The sequence below is a fragment of the Microtus pennsylvanicus genome, chromosome 5 (genome assembly GCF_037038515.1).
Source record: "Microtus pennsylvanicus isolate mMicPen1 chromosome 5, mMicPen1.hap1, whole genome shotgun sequence".
Taxonomy (NCBI): domain Eukaryota; kingdom Metazoa; phylum Chordata; class Mammalia; order Rodentia; family Cricetidae; genus Microtus; species Microtus pennsylvanicus.
This window is the reverse complement of record NC_134583.1, coordinates 66796789-66816436: the sequence shown is the minus strand read 5'-3', so window position 1 is coordinate 66816436 and position 19648 is coordinate 66796789. Positions and strand designations below refer to the sequence as shown.

At 46.5% G+C, this 19648-nt stretch overlaps 1 protein-coding gene across 1 annotated transcript in view; it reads left to right on the top strand.

The window, feature by feature from the left end:
* The window catches only part of Gtf3c1 (general transcription factor IIIC subunit 1), a 68288-nt gene that overhangs the window by 4039 nt on the left and 44601 nt on the right, over positions 1-19648 (top strand). The window contains exons 3-6 of the mRNA XM_075972149.1: positions 6962-7138; positions 7390-7533; positions 9546-9642; positions 13070-13193. Coding sequence (XP_075828264.1) covers positions 6962-7138; positions 7390-7533; positions 9546-9642; positions 13070-13193 — 542 coding nt within the window. The remainder of the gene's footprint in view (positions 1-6961; positions 7139-7389; positions 7534-9545; positions 9643-13069; positions 13194-19648) is intronic.

Sequence of the window (19648 nt, the reverse complement as noted above, 5' to 3'; positions counted from 1 at the left end):
TTGGTGGATCCCCTGCTCCTCCTACCCTGTCAGGTATTGGCTGCTCCATGTCTCACGTAGTGATAGTGTTTCAGTAAGCAGCCCCCCGTGCTCTGTGGTTGTTCCTTCACAGTTGTGCGTCCCTTGCTTGTCTCTGTCCTGGTCAGAGGCGTGCTCTCGAGCCAGGCTGCCTCTTCCTAGGCCCCTTCTCTCTGTGACGTCTACACTCAGTTGTCTGTCCTGTCCTACTGCCTTACCTTTCTAAATTTGTCTCCAGTAATCAGGAAGTCTCCACACATTGGTTCAGTCTCTCCTCCACCTTTTATACCTATGGGAAGTTTTTCCTAGGATGTAATTGTGGTAGATGGTCTTCCCCTTGCTCGGGGCCAGGGTTTGGAACTGACCTCATCATCCACAGATTTGTTTGCCCAGATTGAGGTTGTATTTATTTTAGAGATTACTTATCTCTGATGTCTAGAAACATGGATTTCCTGGAGCCCACAAGGTTTAGCCATATGAAAGTCTGATTTTTATAAGGTAGCATAAGCCACAGTCCCCTTCAGATGAGCTGGGTACCAGCCACTCACTTGCCACACCAGTAGTCAAGTTCTTATTTGCTACCTGTTCTGTTTACTGTGGCCCTGAGGCCCTTGTGACCTTGTCCCCCGCTCTCACCTAGCCACCCTCGAGGTGCTGATTTCCCTGTGCTTCATGTGGAACCTGCCAGCCCCGCCCCCTTGTTTCTGAAAAGGAAGGGTGTGCTGCCCTCAGACCAGCACCCCATCCCAGCTTCAGCTGCACCTCTCACCAAGTGTCCTGTTGCCCAGGCACCACCAGATTACTCTGGTCTAGCGAGGAAAGAGTGACACAGTGAACAATTGAGTGCATTTGGGTCTCCAAAATGTGACCATGTGTGGGAAGGTCACATTTAGAGCTAGCAAAACCATTCAATTGGGCCAAAGTCACTTTAGGTTTTGATTGGCAGCATTCTTCCCTACCAGGAGACCATTAGCTCGACAATGGCAGAGCCTTTTCACTGTGCCCAACACTGACCCTCTCAGGTCTTACATGTGCTTGGCACGTTTGTACTTGTCAATGCAGTGCAGGCTGTTGGGTTTGAAGTTGTGCCCTCCTGTTGGAGTTTCCAGCCATGCTGACCTTGTGAACTTTCCTTGGCTGTCTAGTTGCTGGCGTGTCCCACACTCCAGCCATGCCACCCCTGGCCTTCCATAGCAAGCCTGTCCTGTCACTGGGCAGGGTCTTCTGCCCTTCTCTCTCCCCCCACTCTGCTGGCTCCAGAGGGTTCTGAGACTTTGATGTGCACTCGCTGCTGACCGCACAGATGCCTTTCAGAAGCGCTAGAGTGAGCCTCTGGTGTGGCCATTCACTTTCTGGCTTTTCCCTATGAGCTCTTTGAAGGTAGGTTGTTTTGTTTTGTTTAATCTTGGTATCAGACACCAAAGTGGTGTCACAATCCACAGATGTGTAGTAGCAAGAATACTGGGACCATCAGCTGGGCAGTTCTTTTTCGAGACGGGATTTCTTTTGTAGTTTTGGAGCCTGTCCTGGAACTAGCTCTTGTAGACCAGGCTGGCCTTGAACTCACAGAGATCCACCTGCCTCTGGGATTAAAGGTGTGTGCCACCACCGCCTGCTGGGAAGTTCTTAATGCAGACGAGATCTGACACATCCAGGTGGTATGACAGTCAGTCCTTAACACAGCTGTTGGCCTGATGATAATGTGGGTGGAAATTGAACAAGATTCAATAAGCAGCAAGTCTGTTTTTCAGTTTCCAGTCTTTTACCCAGCTGGCCTCTTGTAGTTTGTCTTAATGAGCCTGTTTTGAGGAAAAAAATGGCTTGCATCTTAGTCTTTAAGCTCGGACTGTATAGACTCAGATGTTACAAAGACAACCTCTTTTTTGTTGTTGACGTGGAGAAGTGAAATCGTCTGGCAGCTGCAGGAGCACGGAAACTGTGTGGCTGAGCAGAGCACTTGGGCTGCTGAGACCTCAAGGACCAGCTGTTAGTAAGCAGCAGAACAGAAAAGAGCCAGAGTGGCTCTCGAGGAAAGGCATGATGGGTAGCTGTGCTTCTGTAAACCTGGGAGAGGGCAGTCCTCCAGCCCAGCCACTTGGAGCCAAGCTGTGAGTGAGGCTGGGTCTCCCTGGAGCTGGGCCAGAGGGCAAGTGGAGCAGCTTAGTCTGCAGTGTTGTTAAGGCCGCAGTGATGTCTAGCCATAGTGTGGTGATACAGGGTGCATCAGGTGCTTTTTCACTGCTGTGACAGGACCTGCTGGAAAACAACTTAGGAAGGATTTATTATGTCATGGTTGAGGAGGGTGCCGTTAGTTCCTCATGTTCAGGGAGGCATGGCAAGATCATGAAGCTGTGCACATCTTGACAGATCATGAAACAGATGGATGCCGGTGCTCAGCTGGCTTTCTTCTTGTTTCCCTTTTGTTCAGGACACTAGCCTGGGGATGGCGCAGCCACATTGTTCATGGCAAGTCTCCCCCTTCGGCTAATCCCCTTGAAAAGTACTCGCGGGTATACTCAGGTGCTTCAGAAGTATACTGGGGATTAATTAACCCTGTCAAATTGATACTTGAAACTAAAAGCTAAACATCACACACTATGGATCCAGAGACTCCAGCATGAAACATGGAGGAGGACAGAAGGGGGCATCAGACCCTCTGGAGTTACAGGTTGGGTCTGGGAACTCAAAACATAGGTCTTCTGTGAGAACAGAAAGAGCTTTTAACCATTGAGCTGTTTTCTCCAGCCCCCACAGTACTCTACCTGGGACGTCTTAAAGAGCCTGGCTCTTAGAAAGTCTTTGGATCTCCTTGGGACATTATTGTTTATAACACATCCAGTAGTGGGAAGTTATAATGGTTTTCAGTAGCAGAGTCAAAACTCAGATCCCTGGGCTGGAGAGATGGCTCAGTGGATAAGAGCATTGCCTGCTCTTCCAAAGGTCATGAGTTCAATTCCCAGCAACCACATAGTGGCTCACAACCATCTGTAATGAGGTTTGGTGCCTTCTTCTGGCCTACAGACACACACAGAGACAGAATATTGTATACATAATAAATAAATAAATATTTAAAAAAAAAAACAAAACTCAGATCCCTGCTTCATTGACCACATGGTGATCTCAACCCTGAGGCTTTATTAGTGTTGCTTACAAGGTAGTTCATTTATAGCCTTACTCCGCACACATTGTTTTAAGAGTTGAGTGTTGGGGACTGAGGAGATGGCTCAGCAGTCCTCAGGCTCTTCCAGAGGTCCTGAGTCAAATTCCAAGCACTTATATGGTGGCTCACAACCAGCTAAAGCTGTAGTCCTGGGCCTGGAGAGATGGCTCAGTGGTTAAGAGCATTGCCTGCTCTTTCAAAGGTCCAGAGTTCAATTCCCAGCAACCACATGGTGGCTCACAACCTTGTGTAATGATGTATGGTGCCCTCTTCTGGCCAGCAGGCATACAAGCAGACAGAATACTGTATACATAATAAATAAATATTTAAAAAACAAAACTATAGTCCTATGGGATTGATGCCCTCTTTTGGTGTGCAAATGTACATGCAGACAAAATATCATATACATAAATTAAGTAAATCTTTTTTTAAAAAAAAATTAAGAGTCCCAGGTATTCTACTTAATTTCTCTGTTGTTGGGAGAAATACCATATGTAGCATGAATAATAAAAACCCAGAGACAGATATTGGGGTTCAACCTGAAGATCAGAAAAGCAAAAGCAGCCAGGCATTGGTTGCGCACGCCTTTAATCCCAGCACTTGGGAGGCAGAGGTAGGCCGATCTCTGTGAGTTCAAGGCAAGCCTTGAAGAGCTAGTTCCAGGACAGGCTCCAAAAAAAGCTTTAGAGAAATGCTATCTCAAAAACCAAAAAAGAAAAAAAAGAAAAGCAAAAGCAGCCAAGCCACTAGAGAGCTCTTACCTCTTTGAAATCTTCAGACTGAAAGAGAGTGAGTTACTGTGCCCTCCCCGCTTGTATTCCTCTCTAGTACTGGGATTAGAGGTGTACCGCGGTTGCCTGGCCTCTCTGACTGACTAGTGGTCTTTGGGAAGAAACTTAGGGAGAAAGGATTTATTTGGCTTGCATGTCCAATCACAGTCTATCATTCATGGATACCAAGATAAGAACCTGGAGGCAGGAACTAAGGCAGAAACCATGGAAGAATACTGCAAGGCTTGCTCTCAATGGTTTGCTCAGTTTGCTTTCTTTTGAGTATTTTGCGTGTATGTGTTCACTGCATATGTGGTTGGTGCCTACAGAGGTCAGAAGAAGGCAGATCAGATCCCCTGAAACTTGAGTTTCAGATGGTTGTGAGCCCCTGCATGGTTGTTGAGAACCAATCCTAGGTCTTTTGCAAATCAATTTGCTTTCTTATATAACCAGAACCGCCTGGCCAGGGCTGCTCAGAGTAGTCTAGGTCCTATGGTATCTTCATTAATCAAGATGATGTCCCATAGACATACCCACAAGCTAGTCTAATGATAAGAACAAGGCAATTCCTCGGTTGAGGTCTCTCTTTCCAGATGACCCCCTTTCGACTTAATGCGTAACTATATCACTATAGCCATGATCATTCCTTTCAAAAGCCCTAACATCCTGTAAAAACTCCAGTGATTCAATACCTGAGGCAGGTGGAAGAGCTGTCCCTGAGTTTATAAGAGCGGGAGACCTGGTCCTGCTCCTCGTCACCTGCCACACTCAGCAGAGTGGCCCCTGCACCTCAGTAGAGCTGGTCCTGAAGGTGAATATGGGAGAACCAACCAGAGGATGTGGAAGCAGCCAGCTGGCCCTGCCCCTTGCTCATGCTGCAAAGGGTGAACTAGACAGGGCAGTGCTGGAGAGCTCACCCTGGTGATGAAGATGGGAGAAAGCTGATGGACTGACCAACCCTGCAACTACCCAGGCCCAGAACCACGGTTATGTGTTGGCCCACCCCATCATCCACCCCGTCTGTGATCCACTGGAACACGGAGGTGGAGTCAGTCATGTGGACCCAGAGCTACAGAATCTCTACAGCACAGGGCGGCGACAGTATGTCCTGGAAGAGTCCCAGTGAGGGCCCAGTGTTGATGGTGTAGCAGAGACTAGGGACCTTAAACTAGACCAGTGATTCTTTGTGATGAATGCCTGCATGTAAAAATGTATGGATTAAGGTTTTCTGTGTGGCTCACTATCACACTGCAGCTTCCATGATAAGATTTCCCTTTCTCCCTTTTTATTTCCTCTTTTCGTTTAAATTTTATTTTGTTCTGGGATGGGGAAGAGAGAAATGGGTGTCTTCAGGAGACATGATGTGAATGATACAAAAAATAAATAAAAAGGAAGTTAAAAACTTTAGTAATTAGCAATCTAAGCTCTCTTTTAAAAATTCAAAGTCTTGCCGGGCTGTGGTGGCGCACACCTTTAATCCCAGCACTCGGGAGGCAGAGGCAGGCGGATCTCTGTGAGTTCGAGGCCAGCCTGGTCTACAAGAGCTAGTTCCAGGACAGGAACCAAAAGCTACAGAGAAACCCTGTCTAGAAAATCAAAAAAAAAAAAAATTCAAAGTCTTTAACTGTGATTCTGTAGCATCCAAAATAGTTACATTCTTTCTTATTTCAAAAGGGAAGAACTAAGGCATAGTTACAAGCACATCAAAGCAAAATACAAAGATCGTGTCTGCTGCTCATGATCTGGTCTCCAAGGTCTAGGACTACTGTCTACAGCACATCTAACTTAGAGATCCAGACCAGCCACACTCCACACCTACCTTTGTCCTTGGTGGTTGTCCCACAGTCTCGGTGTCTTCAGTATGGAGGGGTATCCATTGTAGTTAAGACTGTCCCTTCACCAGTGGTCTCCTTCCTTTCAGAGATTCCCACCATGTCATGTAGTGACAACTTAAGACTGTGACCTCTGAGTCCTGGGCTCTGCTGTGCAGCAGAGGCTACAACTTTAGCAGTGACCTCTGATCTTGTCACAGCCCAGAGTCACACCTTCAAAACCAGTGCAATGTGGGACTTACACATTGTGGTTCAGCTTCCAGCTTGGGGTGCAGCCTTGGTCCCCTCTGAACCACTTCTGTGTATTTGCTCTGAAGAAAACTCCCCTTTGCTTGAGTGATGTTTCTCTTTTACTTATAAAGCACAGCTGATTTCTTAGCCTCAGTTAGCCAGCATCTGTTGTCCCAGTAAATCAAACATTTGACTTCCATGGATTCCTAATCCAAAATATCACAGGAATGGCTCCAGTAGTCTTTGCTTCCCTCTGAATTTCACAGGCCGGGCTTCTGTGTCTGAAGTGCTGTTGGCATTGTCTTCCAGGTTCCACAACAGCCCATTAAACTCAATATTCAGTGGCTTTTCTGCCCAAAGGCCCAAATCCTCCACTTTTCTCCCTCAAAATGGCCCGGGACATAGAAGCCACGTGATCGGGCCCATCACAGCAGCGCCCTGTTTGGGTACCACTTTGTCCTAGTTTGCTCCTGCTGCTGTGTTCACAGGAGGTGAGCACACTGCCTGCAACGACAGAACTAAATAAAGGAGACAGTGTTACAGAGGCTGCTGCCAAGAGTACTGAGTACCCTGAGGAATCTGGCCATGGTTGGGGTGGGGTTAGCATTTTCATTTTCTGGATGGCCTAAGGAGTTGATAGCTGAACTGTGTTATTAGCAATGAGATCAGGAATTATCTAAAGGTCCATGAGAACCACAGCTAGGCAGTAACTTTGGGGCTGTGTCAAGAAGGCGGCTTCTGGGGAAAGCAGGCAGACTCTTCAGTCAGGGTGCTGTGATGGTGAGATTGTGATTGTATCTTGGCAGCCGATCTGTCCAGCCCACAGCAGCTCTTGTCTCTGAAGGTGTGAGGCAAACCTGGGGTACTGTGAATGTCTCAGAGGAAGCAGAAATGACAGAGGCCCTGCTTTCTTGTGCTTTGGTTTCCTCACATGTGATTGCAACTTGCAGGTGGGGTAAGAAGCTCATCATTGTGGCTTCCCAGGACATGCGCTACAGGGCCTTGATAGGCCTAGAGGGGGATCCTGACCTGAAGCTTCCTGATTTCTCCTACTGCATTTTGGAGCGGTTAGGCCGGTCCAGGTGGCAAGGAGAGCTTCAGAGAGACCTCCACACCACAGCTTTCAAGTAAGAGCCAAGCTAGTGTCTCTGCTTTAAATTACAAGGCCTGTGTATGTAGCCCAAATGCAAGGGCCTGCTGTCATGTCTTCCCCAAGGCATGGCTTTTGTTCCAGGCCATTGCCTCTTCTGACTTTTTTAGGCTAGCAGGCTAAATAGTGTGTGTGTGTGTGGGGGGGATATTTATGTGCATATGAGAAACTACATTGTGAGGGTAAAGCTACCATAAAACAAACTAGATGACACACTCTCTTCTGCAGGGTTGACGCTGGGAAGCTTCATTATCACAGGAAGATCCTCAACAAGAATGGGCTGATTACAATGCAGTCACATGTGATCCGATTGCCTACTGGAGCCCAGCAACACTCCATCCTCCTGCTCCTGAACCGCTTTCATGTGGACAGGTGTGGTTTGTAGAAAACAAAATATTTGGTTGTATGTTGTAACTACTTGTGTTTTTAAGGTTCTTAAAAACCAAAAAAAAAATCGAAAGCTAAACTTCCCAGAAAGATATTTTATGTTTGTTTCTGATGAAAGTATGTCTTGCTCATTTAGAAAACCTGACTGAGGGTTTCTGAATACAGAAAGAAAGGGGAAAAATGCAATCCAACAATATAGCACTATTAATTAACATTTTGTTGAAGCGTGTGGAAGAAAATATTTGAAGTTTGATTGGATGCAGTGGAAAAGTTGTTGAATTATGTTGATCTCAGATTGAATGTGTTTCAGTCATACATCCTAATAATCATTGTGTGATGATACATTGAGGTTCATCCAGATGGTCACAATGTGGGAAGGTGCCATTTTAGCTGTGTAATACAGTCCCCCTGGAAAGCAAGCATATTTCCTTCTAAGGACTGGGGAGTCTGGGAGTGAACAAGTGTTTTCTTTTTGAGTGAGTAATTACCCTGGAAAAGAGTGTGGAAGCAAGAATTGTGCCATTTGCCTAGTCCACCATGACCATCTCTGTAGGAGGAACAGAAGCCAGGGTGGGTAATAGACAAGCAGGTACAGGATCTAGAAAAGCAGCCCTGAGTTGTATACACCCCAAAAACTCAGGTTTGGTCACCAAACTCCATGGTGGAGATAGGCAGTACCACTAGCCAATTGTCAGAGTCTCCGCCCTTTACTCCCTTTAGCCAGGTGCACCCTCAAACAGGCTGGTAAGTAAGCATTTGGGGTTAAGTATGACTTTAATTTTTAACACCCGTCGCAGTGCCTATGACTTGCCTCAGGTGGATACTTAGATGCAGACTGTTGACTAGGTGTCCAGTAAAAGCCGTTGGTACTCTTGTCAGACATCTTGTGATGCTGAGTGCCCTTCACACCTGTACATCAAAATGTCACAAGTCCTAATTCATCTTCCATTACTGCCAACTCTGCCATCTCTCAGCCTGTGTTTTAAAAATACTGTTATAGAAAGATTTTTTTTTCTTACATGTTAATGGTTCATACTATCCATTAGTTAAGTAACTATATTGTCAAACTTGTGACTGGCCTAGCTTGGAGGCCTACAGCTGTCATCCCAGCACCTGGGAGGCTGAGGCATGGAGATCCTGAATTTGAGGTCAGCTTGGGATACAGAGTGAGGCTGTCTAAAACAAAATAGCAACAAAGCCCACTCAAGCAAGTGGTTTACCAGCAACCTCTAATGATCGCAGAAGGGTTGCACAGGGTGGCAGCTGGGGTCTAGGGAAAGCGCTCAGGGTAAGTCAGTGTCTTCGTTTCAGTTTGGACAGAGTCCCTGTGCCTCTGACCTGTTATTTCCCCTTGTGTAAAATGGTCATGACATTGCTTCCCGTGTGCCAGAGCCAAGTGCAGTGCCCATGTCCTGTTCTTTCCCTCACCGAGGATGCCGTTGCATGTGCTTTCTCTTCCCCTCAAACAAGGAGTCAAGCCAAGCTGCCCATGGCTAGCTGAACTGGCAGAACGATTCCGTTTTATTCTCCTCCCTCCCTTCCCCAGACATAGGCTCCATGAGCATCAGCTTCCTTGGATGCTGTTTCCTTGGAAACATTTATCATGACACATCAATTTCATATTACAGGGGAGGTGGGCAGTGGGTCAGTCACACCAGGGGAGCCAGAAGTAGAAACAGGAGAGGGCTTGATGGAGTGAAGGGAGTGCAACATAAATGCAAAGATGCTTCTAGCCTTGGGCCTAGATTTTGGAGAAACCTTCATCATGAAATAACCCCCACTCCTCTTCAAGTGGCACCTGAGGCAGAACTTGAGAGGCCCCCCTAACCTTTAAAGTGCTATTCAAAGGTAAGGAGGTTTAGAGACTCATTGGACTGATGTTTCTGCCCTGGGATCTAGTCTGTACACTGTCACTATAGCTTTGGATATGAGCTGTCGTCTCTAAAGGTCAGCTGGTCTTGAGTGACCAGCAGGTGACTGGCTGGTATCTCTTTCAGGAGGAGCAAGTATGACATCCTCATGGAGAAGCTGTCCATGATGCTGAGCACACGAAGCAACCAGATTGAAACTCTGGGCAAGCTGAGGGAGGAACTGGTAAGCCCTTGAGGTGGGCCTGCAGGCTGCATACCACCTGGGGAGCTTTGAAAGGGGGTGCACTGAAGACTTGCTGCCCTCCCAGAGCCCTTCAAATGGCCTTTTCCTTTCTTTTTTATTTTTTGCAGTGCTGGGAATCGAACATTAAAACTTGCTAAGCGTTTTACCAGGGCTATATCCCCAACCCTGGCCTTTTCCTTTCTTTTGCACAGTGAGAAAATGTTGCTTTTCTTTGAAATTCTTACCCTCGACTGACTTCATTTCCTCTGGGGTTTGCTCTCAGGCCCACCATCAGAGTCCATGTGGGATGGTAAATTTTGACATTTAGATTTTCTTTCATCGTGAAACTTGTAATTTTACTCCCAGTGGTTTTATGCTGAAGTAACAGGAAGAAAAAAAGCAATTACTGACCTTCTGTGTCTTAGGCTCAGGAGTAGCAGCTGTGAAGGGGTGTGAGAGGAGACTCAGTGGCATTGCTGCCTGACGGCCAAGGGATAATTCTGAGTGGAACTTAGCCAAGAGCCAGTATTAGGCATTAGAAGAGACTGCCTGGAGGCTAAACCACAGGGCTGGAAGCTGCACATCAGAATGTGCAGTAATTAGTCCCCAAAGGGGGACTCAGTGGTCTCTCTGATGACATACATGAGGACAGTAGACAGGAGTCTCCCTGTGCTCTGCTAGACTTGGATTTCATCGTTTACCGGGAGAAGGCCTCTTCCCATCATGGTATCAAGTGCATTCCCTTCTCCTCAGAGGGGCCTCAAAGTGGCCTGGCTTCCTTGTTTATTCACCTTGAGATTTCAGATAGAAATTTAAGTTTGAAAGCTCAGGCAAGCCTTGCCCCGTAGGTTCTCATGATGGCAACCATCTGCAACTACCAGCTCCGCCAAGTTCCTCTACTCTCTGTTACCTCCCATATATTGAGAGAACCAATGCCTTTGCTATCCATGATGCCCTGTAGTTTGGGATCAGAGCGTAATTCTGTCTCAGTTGATCAAAAAATGGGAAATCAAGGGAAGGTTGAACAAAAAAACCTTATAGGAGACTTAAATAGAAGTGAGGAAAATTGCTACAGGCTGAAGAAAGCCAGTGTTTGCTCTGATGTTCCCTGATCCTGTGTATTCACTAGGGACTGGGACACTGCTGTACGCCTCCCTCAGGACAGGAAGCGGGCTAATCTTGCTCCAGTCAGCACTGTGGCCTCACTGCTCCGGAACATGGTTATCTCTGAGCACGTGGTTCAGCGAGTGTTTTTAGTCAGAGCTGGGTCAAACTCCACAGTTGCAGAAGTAGGTGATGATGGCAGGTGGTACTGTCATAGGACTGTGTAATTGGGTGGGGGGACACTAGCAGGTGAAAGCAAAGTGGGAGGTGTGGCCCTAGACAGCTGGGGCTGCTTCACAGAGCAGTTCACAGTGGGGCAAGACTTTCCCCAGCAGAGATGGGGCGTTCAGAGGCCAGCAATGATTGCATAGTGATGGCTGGAGGTGAGGGAAGATGACGGAGTTCTTGAGAGCCTGGCTTAGACTGGAGTCTGGAAGCTCCAACCTCAGGAAATTTCTGTGTCAGTGGCTGCATGGAGAAGCCCAGGAAGAAGGAAACGGGGAGCATGAGGCTCTGAGAGAAGGAGGCCTGGATCCTGGCCATCAGGCTAGGTGACACAGTGGTGAGCGGTAGCCTAGTTAGGATGTAAGAAAACTGATACAAGGTTTGAAGGTGCAGCTCAGACTTTTGGTTTGAACGGCCAACACTCAGGCAGACTGGGATGTGACAGCAGCTGCTGGTGAGAAGGTGAGGTCGTGGGCTCATGCTGGGCTGCTGTGTGTTCTGTGCTAAGGGCAGTGTAGAAAAAGGAACAGTGGGGGGAGGGGCAGCACTCTGTGAACCTGAGCCTGAGATTTGTTGAACACGAAGGCTTTCTGTGTTCTCTGGAGATGTCCAGTCTGCCCCTGGCAGTAGATTCCAAGGAGAGCCAACTAAATTGGCCTGTAGCTGAGGTGGGTGCTGCCCTTGGCAGGGCTCCTGCTGATCTTTCTGCTGGGCAGAATGTGCAGGTCCCCTGAAGGCAGGACCACATTATCTTCCCTCATTCTGGATGGTCCAGAGCTCAACACCATGTTCTTGGCTTGTGTTTTGATGGATGAATTTCCAAAGGCTCTTCGTCACTGAGAGGCTCAGCTAGATTAATGACAGGCACCATGTCCAAGCCAGTGCGTTTGAAGGAGCCAGACAGGATTCATCTGGATATCTTGGGTAACCATATGTTGTATAGCCCAACGGTGAAAGTGCTGGTTCCTTTGAGTGGGCTGCAGATGTGTGCCAGGCCCATAGGCATTTGCTGTCTACTCCAGTGAATGAAGTAGTCCCTAAGACTCAGAGCAGACTGAGTCATGACTAAAAGTCATGAGCACCTTCTCAACCAGTTCATACCTTGCTTGTCCAGGGGTTATACATCCAGGTGGCAGCAAGGACCAGGAGTAGATTGGCTGGAGGCAGGACATTTTACCCAGTATGGATTTTTTAAAACTGGTTGTCAGCCATTAGAGAAATGTGGCACATATGTAACAGACAGCAGATAGCAGCTGACTTTCAGCTGTGCTGTGTAAGGGTCTGCCAGGGAGTGTAAGCCTACGGCACCTTGGGGACAACATGCTCTGATGACTCCAGAGGTGTTTGGTTACCTCTCCCTGGCTGGTGCCTGAGAGACTGTCAAATGACAACTTGCTGGAGCTGGTTCTCTCAGATACCGTGTGGGTCCTGGGAATGGAACTCAAGTCCTTGGTCTTGCTAGCAAGTACTTCACCCACTGGACCATCTCTTTGGCTCCTTAGATAACTTTAAAATTTTGTTTTCTTTTTGCTCCACTGCCTTGGAGAAGGCTGTCTTTTTATTAATAATTCATGCACATGCCACGCGGTGGCGTGCGCTTTTAATCCCAGCACTCGGGAGGCAGAGGCAGGTGGATCTCTGTGAGTTCGAGGCTAGACTGGTCTACAAGAGCTAGTTCCAGGAAGGTTCCAAAGCTACAACAAAACTCTGTCTCAAAAAAATCAAAAAGAAAGAAAAGAAAAGAGAGAGAAAAGAAAAATTCATATGCACACTTAGATTAAAAAGATACAGTATGGAAAGTGTCTGGTGGGAATCCTCCTCTTAGCGCTGCCCCCACTTGTCTCACCTCCTCCCTGTCTACCTGTCCAGGGTCTCTTATGTACATCTCTTTCCCCTCTTGCATCCACAGCAGGGTGGTTTCTCTGCTGCTCCAGAGTTTGTTGGGTTCCCTGAATGCAGCTTGGCAGTCTCGTTAGTACCTGCAGTTGTTCTTCATTTACTGTCCCTTGGTAACCCCCGTCCCGAACACTGATGTTTCCTCGATTCTGGGATTCTCAAGTGTCTTGCTTAATAGTGCCCATGGGCTTGTGTTTTGCAGGGGCTGTGTGAAAGGACATTCAAGCGTCTGTACCAGTACATGTTAAATGCTGGGCTAGCCAAGGTGGTGTCCCTTCCCTTGCAGGAGATTCACCCTGAGTGTGGTCCCTGTAAGACCAAGAAAGGTAAGAACATAGCCTGTTTCCACCTGGGTTTCCCTGCTGTTCTCTACTCTGGTGACCTTCTGCCTCGGAGTGTGAAGGTTACACTCCTTATTCAGTCCTTTAGTACTCAGTGCTTTCATCTAGGACCTGAGACATATTCACTGAACCATAGCAGCTCTGCATTCTAGCAGACTCCTCTATAAAGGCATCTTCCTTCAGTCTTTCTCCTACACCAGGCCCTTCCTCGTTCTTTCATTCATTCCTTTTTTGGTACTGGAGGCTAAACCTCTGAACCCAGAGTGTTGTGCGTGCTGGGAGCAAAGGCTCTACCACTGAGCTGTTTACCCAGCCCTATTTTGAAGCACAATCATGTCAGATAACATGAGGACATGTTCAAGGTATGAACAGGACAACATGTACTCACACATAAATGGCGAGGGTCAGTCACTTGGTGTGGCCTCTTGGTGTAATCAAGAGATAGTCAGCACAAGGTGTTACAAAGTTGGCTGGATATACAGGCATACTGCTTACTTGAAATAAACATTTTCTTGAGATGGAAAGAATACATTCTAAAATTATCATAGTGCTGTATAAACCAGTAGCATAGTAGTTGATTATCAAGCATTATATACTATATGTCACTATGCTGTACTTTTGCCACAAATGCAGGAGAAACTGTTACACTGTCACAGCAAAAGGTTACTAAATGATGGCGATTTTTAGCTATGATACTGTAGCTGCTATGTGTGCATCACACAAGACTGCTTGCTTTGCGCTGCTTGTTCTTCTTGTGACCCTACAAGGTAGGTCTTAGCATCAGCATCTTACATGTAAGAAAGTTCCAAGATGCTAAGCGGGATTGGGAGATGACTTAGTAGGTAAAGTGTTTGCCAAAAAAGCATAAGAATCCGAGTTCACGGGAACTGGAGAGATGGCTCAGCAGTTAAAAGCACTGGCTGCTCTTCCAGATGACCTGAGTGCAGTTACCAGCACCCACATGGCAGCTCACAGTTGTCTGTAACTCCAGTTCCAGGGGATCTGACACCTTTACACAGACATACAATTAAGCAAAACACCAATGCAAACAAAAATAAATAATTATTAAAAAAAAAAATCTGAGCCCAGGTAAAAGCAGAGTTTCCTGTAATCTCATTGTTAGGGGGACTGAGAGGGTGTGAGGTGAAGATAAGTGGGTCCCTGACGCTTGTTGGCTTCTAACCTAATTGTTGAGCTCTAGGTTCAATGATAGACCCAGTTTCAAAAAAAAATTAAGGTAGAGAGCAATTGACTTAGACATGATACAGACGTCCCACCTCTGCACGGACACCACCACGTACACTTAAGCAGCTGATACTTTACAGGAGTAGACTAAAGAACCTTAAGCTAGAAGCTGGAGATACGGCTCAGTGGTTAAGAGCACTGGCTGCTCTTCCTGAGGACTTGGGTTCAATTCCCAGCATTCCAGCTGGGGCTCTCAGCTATCTAAAACTTCAGATCAGAGGTTCTGATACCTTCTGGCCTCTGAGAGCACACACATGGTACACAGACACATGTAGGCGAAACACTCATGCACATAAGTTTATAAAAAGAAACTTGCACAAGCAGGCTATAAAACCTTAGCAACCAAAAGGCCTTTATTTTTCCCTATTTTTTACTCTTGCCCCATGCTGTTTATTTCTTATTTAGCCAAATCTTTGTAAAATCTGAAGGTTGGAGCTTTCAGCAAGATAGGACATTTAGAAGATAAATGTTTTTCTCTGTATTCCGCCCAAGTGCATCCAAAGTGATGGTAGAGACATTGCAGGAGTAAACCGAGAAGAACAAGGAGCAGGGCAGCAGGCATGCAGGGACTCTTGCAACACTTGCTGCTCAAAACTGCTGGAGGTGTAGTAGCAGGCAGAACAGACTGGGAAAACTTAAGTTCCTATAAAGGGTGGCAACTAGAAGCTGACACCTCTCGACTGGAAATAAGCTAGGAAATCAGAGATTCCAGGTGCTTTTGAGAGGATAAATATGGACGGGACTAAAACTGGGCAGGCTGACAGTCTATGGGAGAAGCATTACACCTCACTTTTCTTTTATGTCCCATATGTTAGGAGCCTGGAGGGTTTCTAGATGCGTGGGCATGAGAACAAGTCTGAGACAATGTGGAGCTCTGGCAGTGGAGAATGTATGCTTATCAAGAGGTGTGATTCCCAGCAGTTGCTAGTTCGTCTCCTTTGATAACATTTTTTCATAGTTTCCTAGACTTTCTCCACTTCCACAGCCACATGCTGCAGGTGAGACCAAAAGGAAGGAATGTGGGTTGGGAATGCCTTGTCTGTGCTCATTAAGCCTCCAGCCACAGCCTCTGAAACAGCTGGAGATAGGACATGGGGCTTGTGTGTGCTAGGTAAGCCCTATATATACCCCTGAGCTTTGCTCCAACCTTCTAGTACCTTGTTCTAAAAGGGAACATAATCTCTTAGAACTGTCCAGTCTCTAGAACACTGACAACTAGACTTAGAACCCTAGGCCTGGGACTGGAGCCTTCTGTTCTGAAGAAAGTGACCAGTTCAAGAACAGAGTGGTGGCGCACGCCTTTAATCCCAGCACTCGGGAGGCAGAGGCAGGCGGATCTCTGTGAGTTCGAGACCAGCCTGGTCTACAAGAGCTACTTCCAGGATAGGCTCCAAAACCACAGAGAAACCCTGTCTCGAAAAACCAAAAAAAAAAAAGAACAACAGAGTCCTCTACATACTGAATGCCGGAGTTTTCTAGCTAAGGAAAACAGCTCATCACATTTCCAACACATCTGACAGCTCACTCTTCCCTGGTTACCAGATGATGCAGCTTTCCCCTTCCTACCGCCTCCTGAAACACGGTCTCCAGGCAGCAGCCTAAAGTGACCACATTGTTGAGGAAAATAAAGTCTAATAGAATCCAAGGACACAGAAACCATTGGAAAGTAGAATAAAGCTGGGCAGTGGTGGCGCACACCTTTAATCCCAGCACTCAGAAAGCAGAGGCAGGTGGATCTCTGTGGGTACGAGGCCAGCTTGATCTACAGAGCTAGTTCCAGGACACAGAAAACCCTGTCTCCACCCCTCCCCTCAAAAAAGGAGGAAAAAAAGAAAGAAAAGTAGATTAAAATTTAATCCTCAGAAAGGAACGGGTGCTGTGTTCATGAAAGCAGAGCAGAGGCTGTGAAGAAGGGAGAAGGAAGGAAAGGGTTGTCAGCAGTTAAGTGGAATGAGAGAGAGAGAGAGAGAGAGAGAGAGGTGCAGAGAAAGACCTCAGAGACTTGAAGTGGAATGCCAAGTTGAAGCTAAAGTTGGGGAGGAGTGTGTGGCTAGAGCCCTATGTCTCCTGAAATTGGGTGTTGCTGTGCTGCTGGTACCCATTTCCTTCTAGTAGGCCCCACATCTTAATTGAACCACTCTGTAGCAGCACAGGCTGCCAGCCAGGTCCTTAACAATGGGCCTTTGGGGACACTTTCCAAACCACAGCACAGAGAACAGAAGAACACAGAGAAACATACAGAGGGTTGGGGAAGGGGAAAGTCAAAAATAGATTGAGATCCGAAGAACATAGGCTTCTAGATGAAAATGAACCATCATGTTTCTAGCATAGTGAACACAAATCCACACTGAAATCCAACACTGCAAGACTTCTCCAGGAAACCCCAGGCTTCCCAGTGGACTAAAGTGGGATGCCATTGTATCAGAGCCGTCAGAACTGCACAGGAAGGGCTAACAGGATGATCTGTGGGGAGAAGCACTTACCTGGAATCCCTGATACAGTAGACACTTTCTGCTGCTGTGATGAACACCAAGGCAGCTCTAAGAGGAAGGGCATCTTGGCTGTGGTTCCCGAGGGTTTGTCTAAGAGGCATGGGAGCAAATCGTAGGTATAATGCCCGGAATGGGAGCTGACTGCCTTCATCTCAACCACGAGCATGTAGCAGAGAGGGCAAATTATAAGTAGATGAGGATTTTTACTCTCAAAGCTTACTCCTAATGACATACTTTCTCCAGCAAGGCTATGTAGCTCTAAACAGCACTGTCAATTGGGGACCAGGTATTCAAACAGCTGACGCTATGGGGGACATTTCTCATCAAAACTCAATAACCTGAGATTGATTCCCAACACTCTCATTTAAAAAACCAGATGTGGTAGCTGGCATCTGTAATCTTAGGCCCCACACTCCCACAGTAAGATGGAAGGCAGACAATTGGCTTGAAGCTCACACGGGACAGAACAGCACAAAATGCAGCCTCAAAATAACCACAGACTTTGACTCAAAAACAAGGAAGGAGAAAACCGACCTCCAAAAAATTGTGCTCTGACCTCCACACATCTCCATTGCACACCCATGCCTGCACCCCTCCCCCACATGCCTACAAATTGATTTTTTTTTTTTAATTCTGAAGGACTTGGTCATTTAGCCTGGAGTCCTTTCTATAGTTTTGCCATGGATGAGGACTGAGGAGGACTAGCTCTACACATACGCATTCCTAGGGATTATCAAGTAACAGAGGAAACCAAGACACAAGGAAACATGGGGTCTAGGGAGCCAGGACTGGTGAAGGGGGACCCTGGTAAGAGATCGCAAATCCAGGCCAGGAGAACAAAGGTACATTTTAGTATTCTGGGATGTTGGAAGAAAGGTGTTAAATAATTTGATGTTTTCTTCTGTGAAGAGCTTGAAGGGAGATACTGTGGCCAGAGCTTTCTTCCAGACACAGGTTCCCGTGAATTCAAAGTAACTACTTGATACCAACAGCTATGCAAATGAATTTTTGTTGTTTTCAAGACAGTTTCTCTTGTGTGTTGCCTTGGCTGTTCTGGAACTCTGTAGACCAGGCTGGCCAGAATTCATAGAGATCTACTTGCCTCTGCCTCCTGAGTGCTGGGATTAAAGCGTGTACTAATACATCTGGCCGAGTGGGCTTTTGAGATTAGGTAGTCCTGCTTAGACATGTCCCTTTTCCCTCAGCTGGATTATGGGAGTAATAGCCCCTACCTTTTAAAGGTGCTACAGTGATCATGGGGATTGCTGGGCTCTGAGTGGGGCCATCGCTTCATGGCCAGTAGGATAGATCTAGAGGGGTTTTTTAGTTTTTAGTTAGTTAGGTTTTTTTTTTCTTTTTTTGAGACCATTTTGCTCTTGACACTGCTGGCCTAGAATTCATTCACACCTACCTTTGCCTTCTGAGTGCTCTGAGTGCTGGGATTAAAGGCAGGTATCGCCACAGCAGGCTAGAGGTGTATTTTGTTTAGCCGGCAGCATTTGTTTTCATTGAGTTGGTTTCTGGAATTTAAAACATGGATTTTTTTTTTTTAACCTGGGAAGTCTGACTTCCAGCTTATGTGCCAAGGGAAAGTAAGTAGTAATACATTTCTTTCATGGTGATTGACAGGCAGGTGGGGTCCACCTCCCCACTCATCAGTGATACCTGCCTGTTGCTGCATAACACAGTCTGTTTCCCTCTGGTCTGTTGTCACCTTCAAGATGTGTCTGTCCATGGGGTATCACCTTATGCCTGGCCTAGGAAGGCATGAATGGTCAGCGTGACTCAGAATACAGTTAGTGATAAAGAGTTGGCACCCAAGCTGATCAGTCAGGACATTTAGACTGTTGAGACTGTCATGTGCACACCAAGCCCATCTTGATTGCTAAAGGTTGTTCTTAGCCATGGTAGCCCCTGTGTACCTACATAACCTCCCATCTCTGTTGAGTTTGCAGCCTGGACTCACAGCCAGCCCTCCCATTGGCCTCATGGCCCTAGTTCATTTGCTTGTCTGAGTGACCTTGTACTTTGTCCTGAGCTGGCCAAACCCTTTTCTTTGTACTCCTAGGCCCGGTGAGTCATCTTGGAGCCAAGTGCTTGGTCCTTGTTTTGTGGATTTAATTTAATCACCACTACAGTTGCTTTTTTGTGCAAGCAACAAGAGCTGAATACAGTTTTCAGGGGTTTAGCCTTGAGCTTTGTCAGTTCTGTTTTAAAAAAAAATAATAACATAAAGTGTTTCTTTCAAGGCATTATGGAAAAGCGAGGTTTAATAAATAAAGATGTGTTACTTCATATAAATTTATAGGTGTACCTGAGTATATATTAATTGTTTTAGCCCCTTAAAACGAGTTTGGATTTAGGCATATTTTGTTTTTTTGGGTTTTTTTTGGCTCCCCGTCAGGTGGATTTAGGCATATTTTATACTCACACTTTGCCATATCTATTTGGCAAAAGCAACATAATCTTTGTAATGAAAGCAGTTCTTCTGAACTGCTCTGATTTACAAAATTATTTTCCTCAAGTATTTACTAGCCACCGTGTGTTTATTAAATTGTGCTGAGGAAATGAAGGAAAGAGAGAGAAGTGAACTTGGCCTTCCCTTCCAATAAATAGGATCACAGTTGGAAGCACTGGGCAGCACACATCTGCCTGCGCTGGGCTGATGACCACGTAATCAGCTCACATCCAGTTCTCACGGGT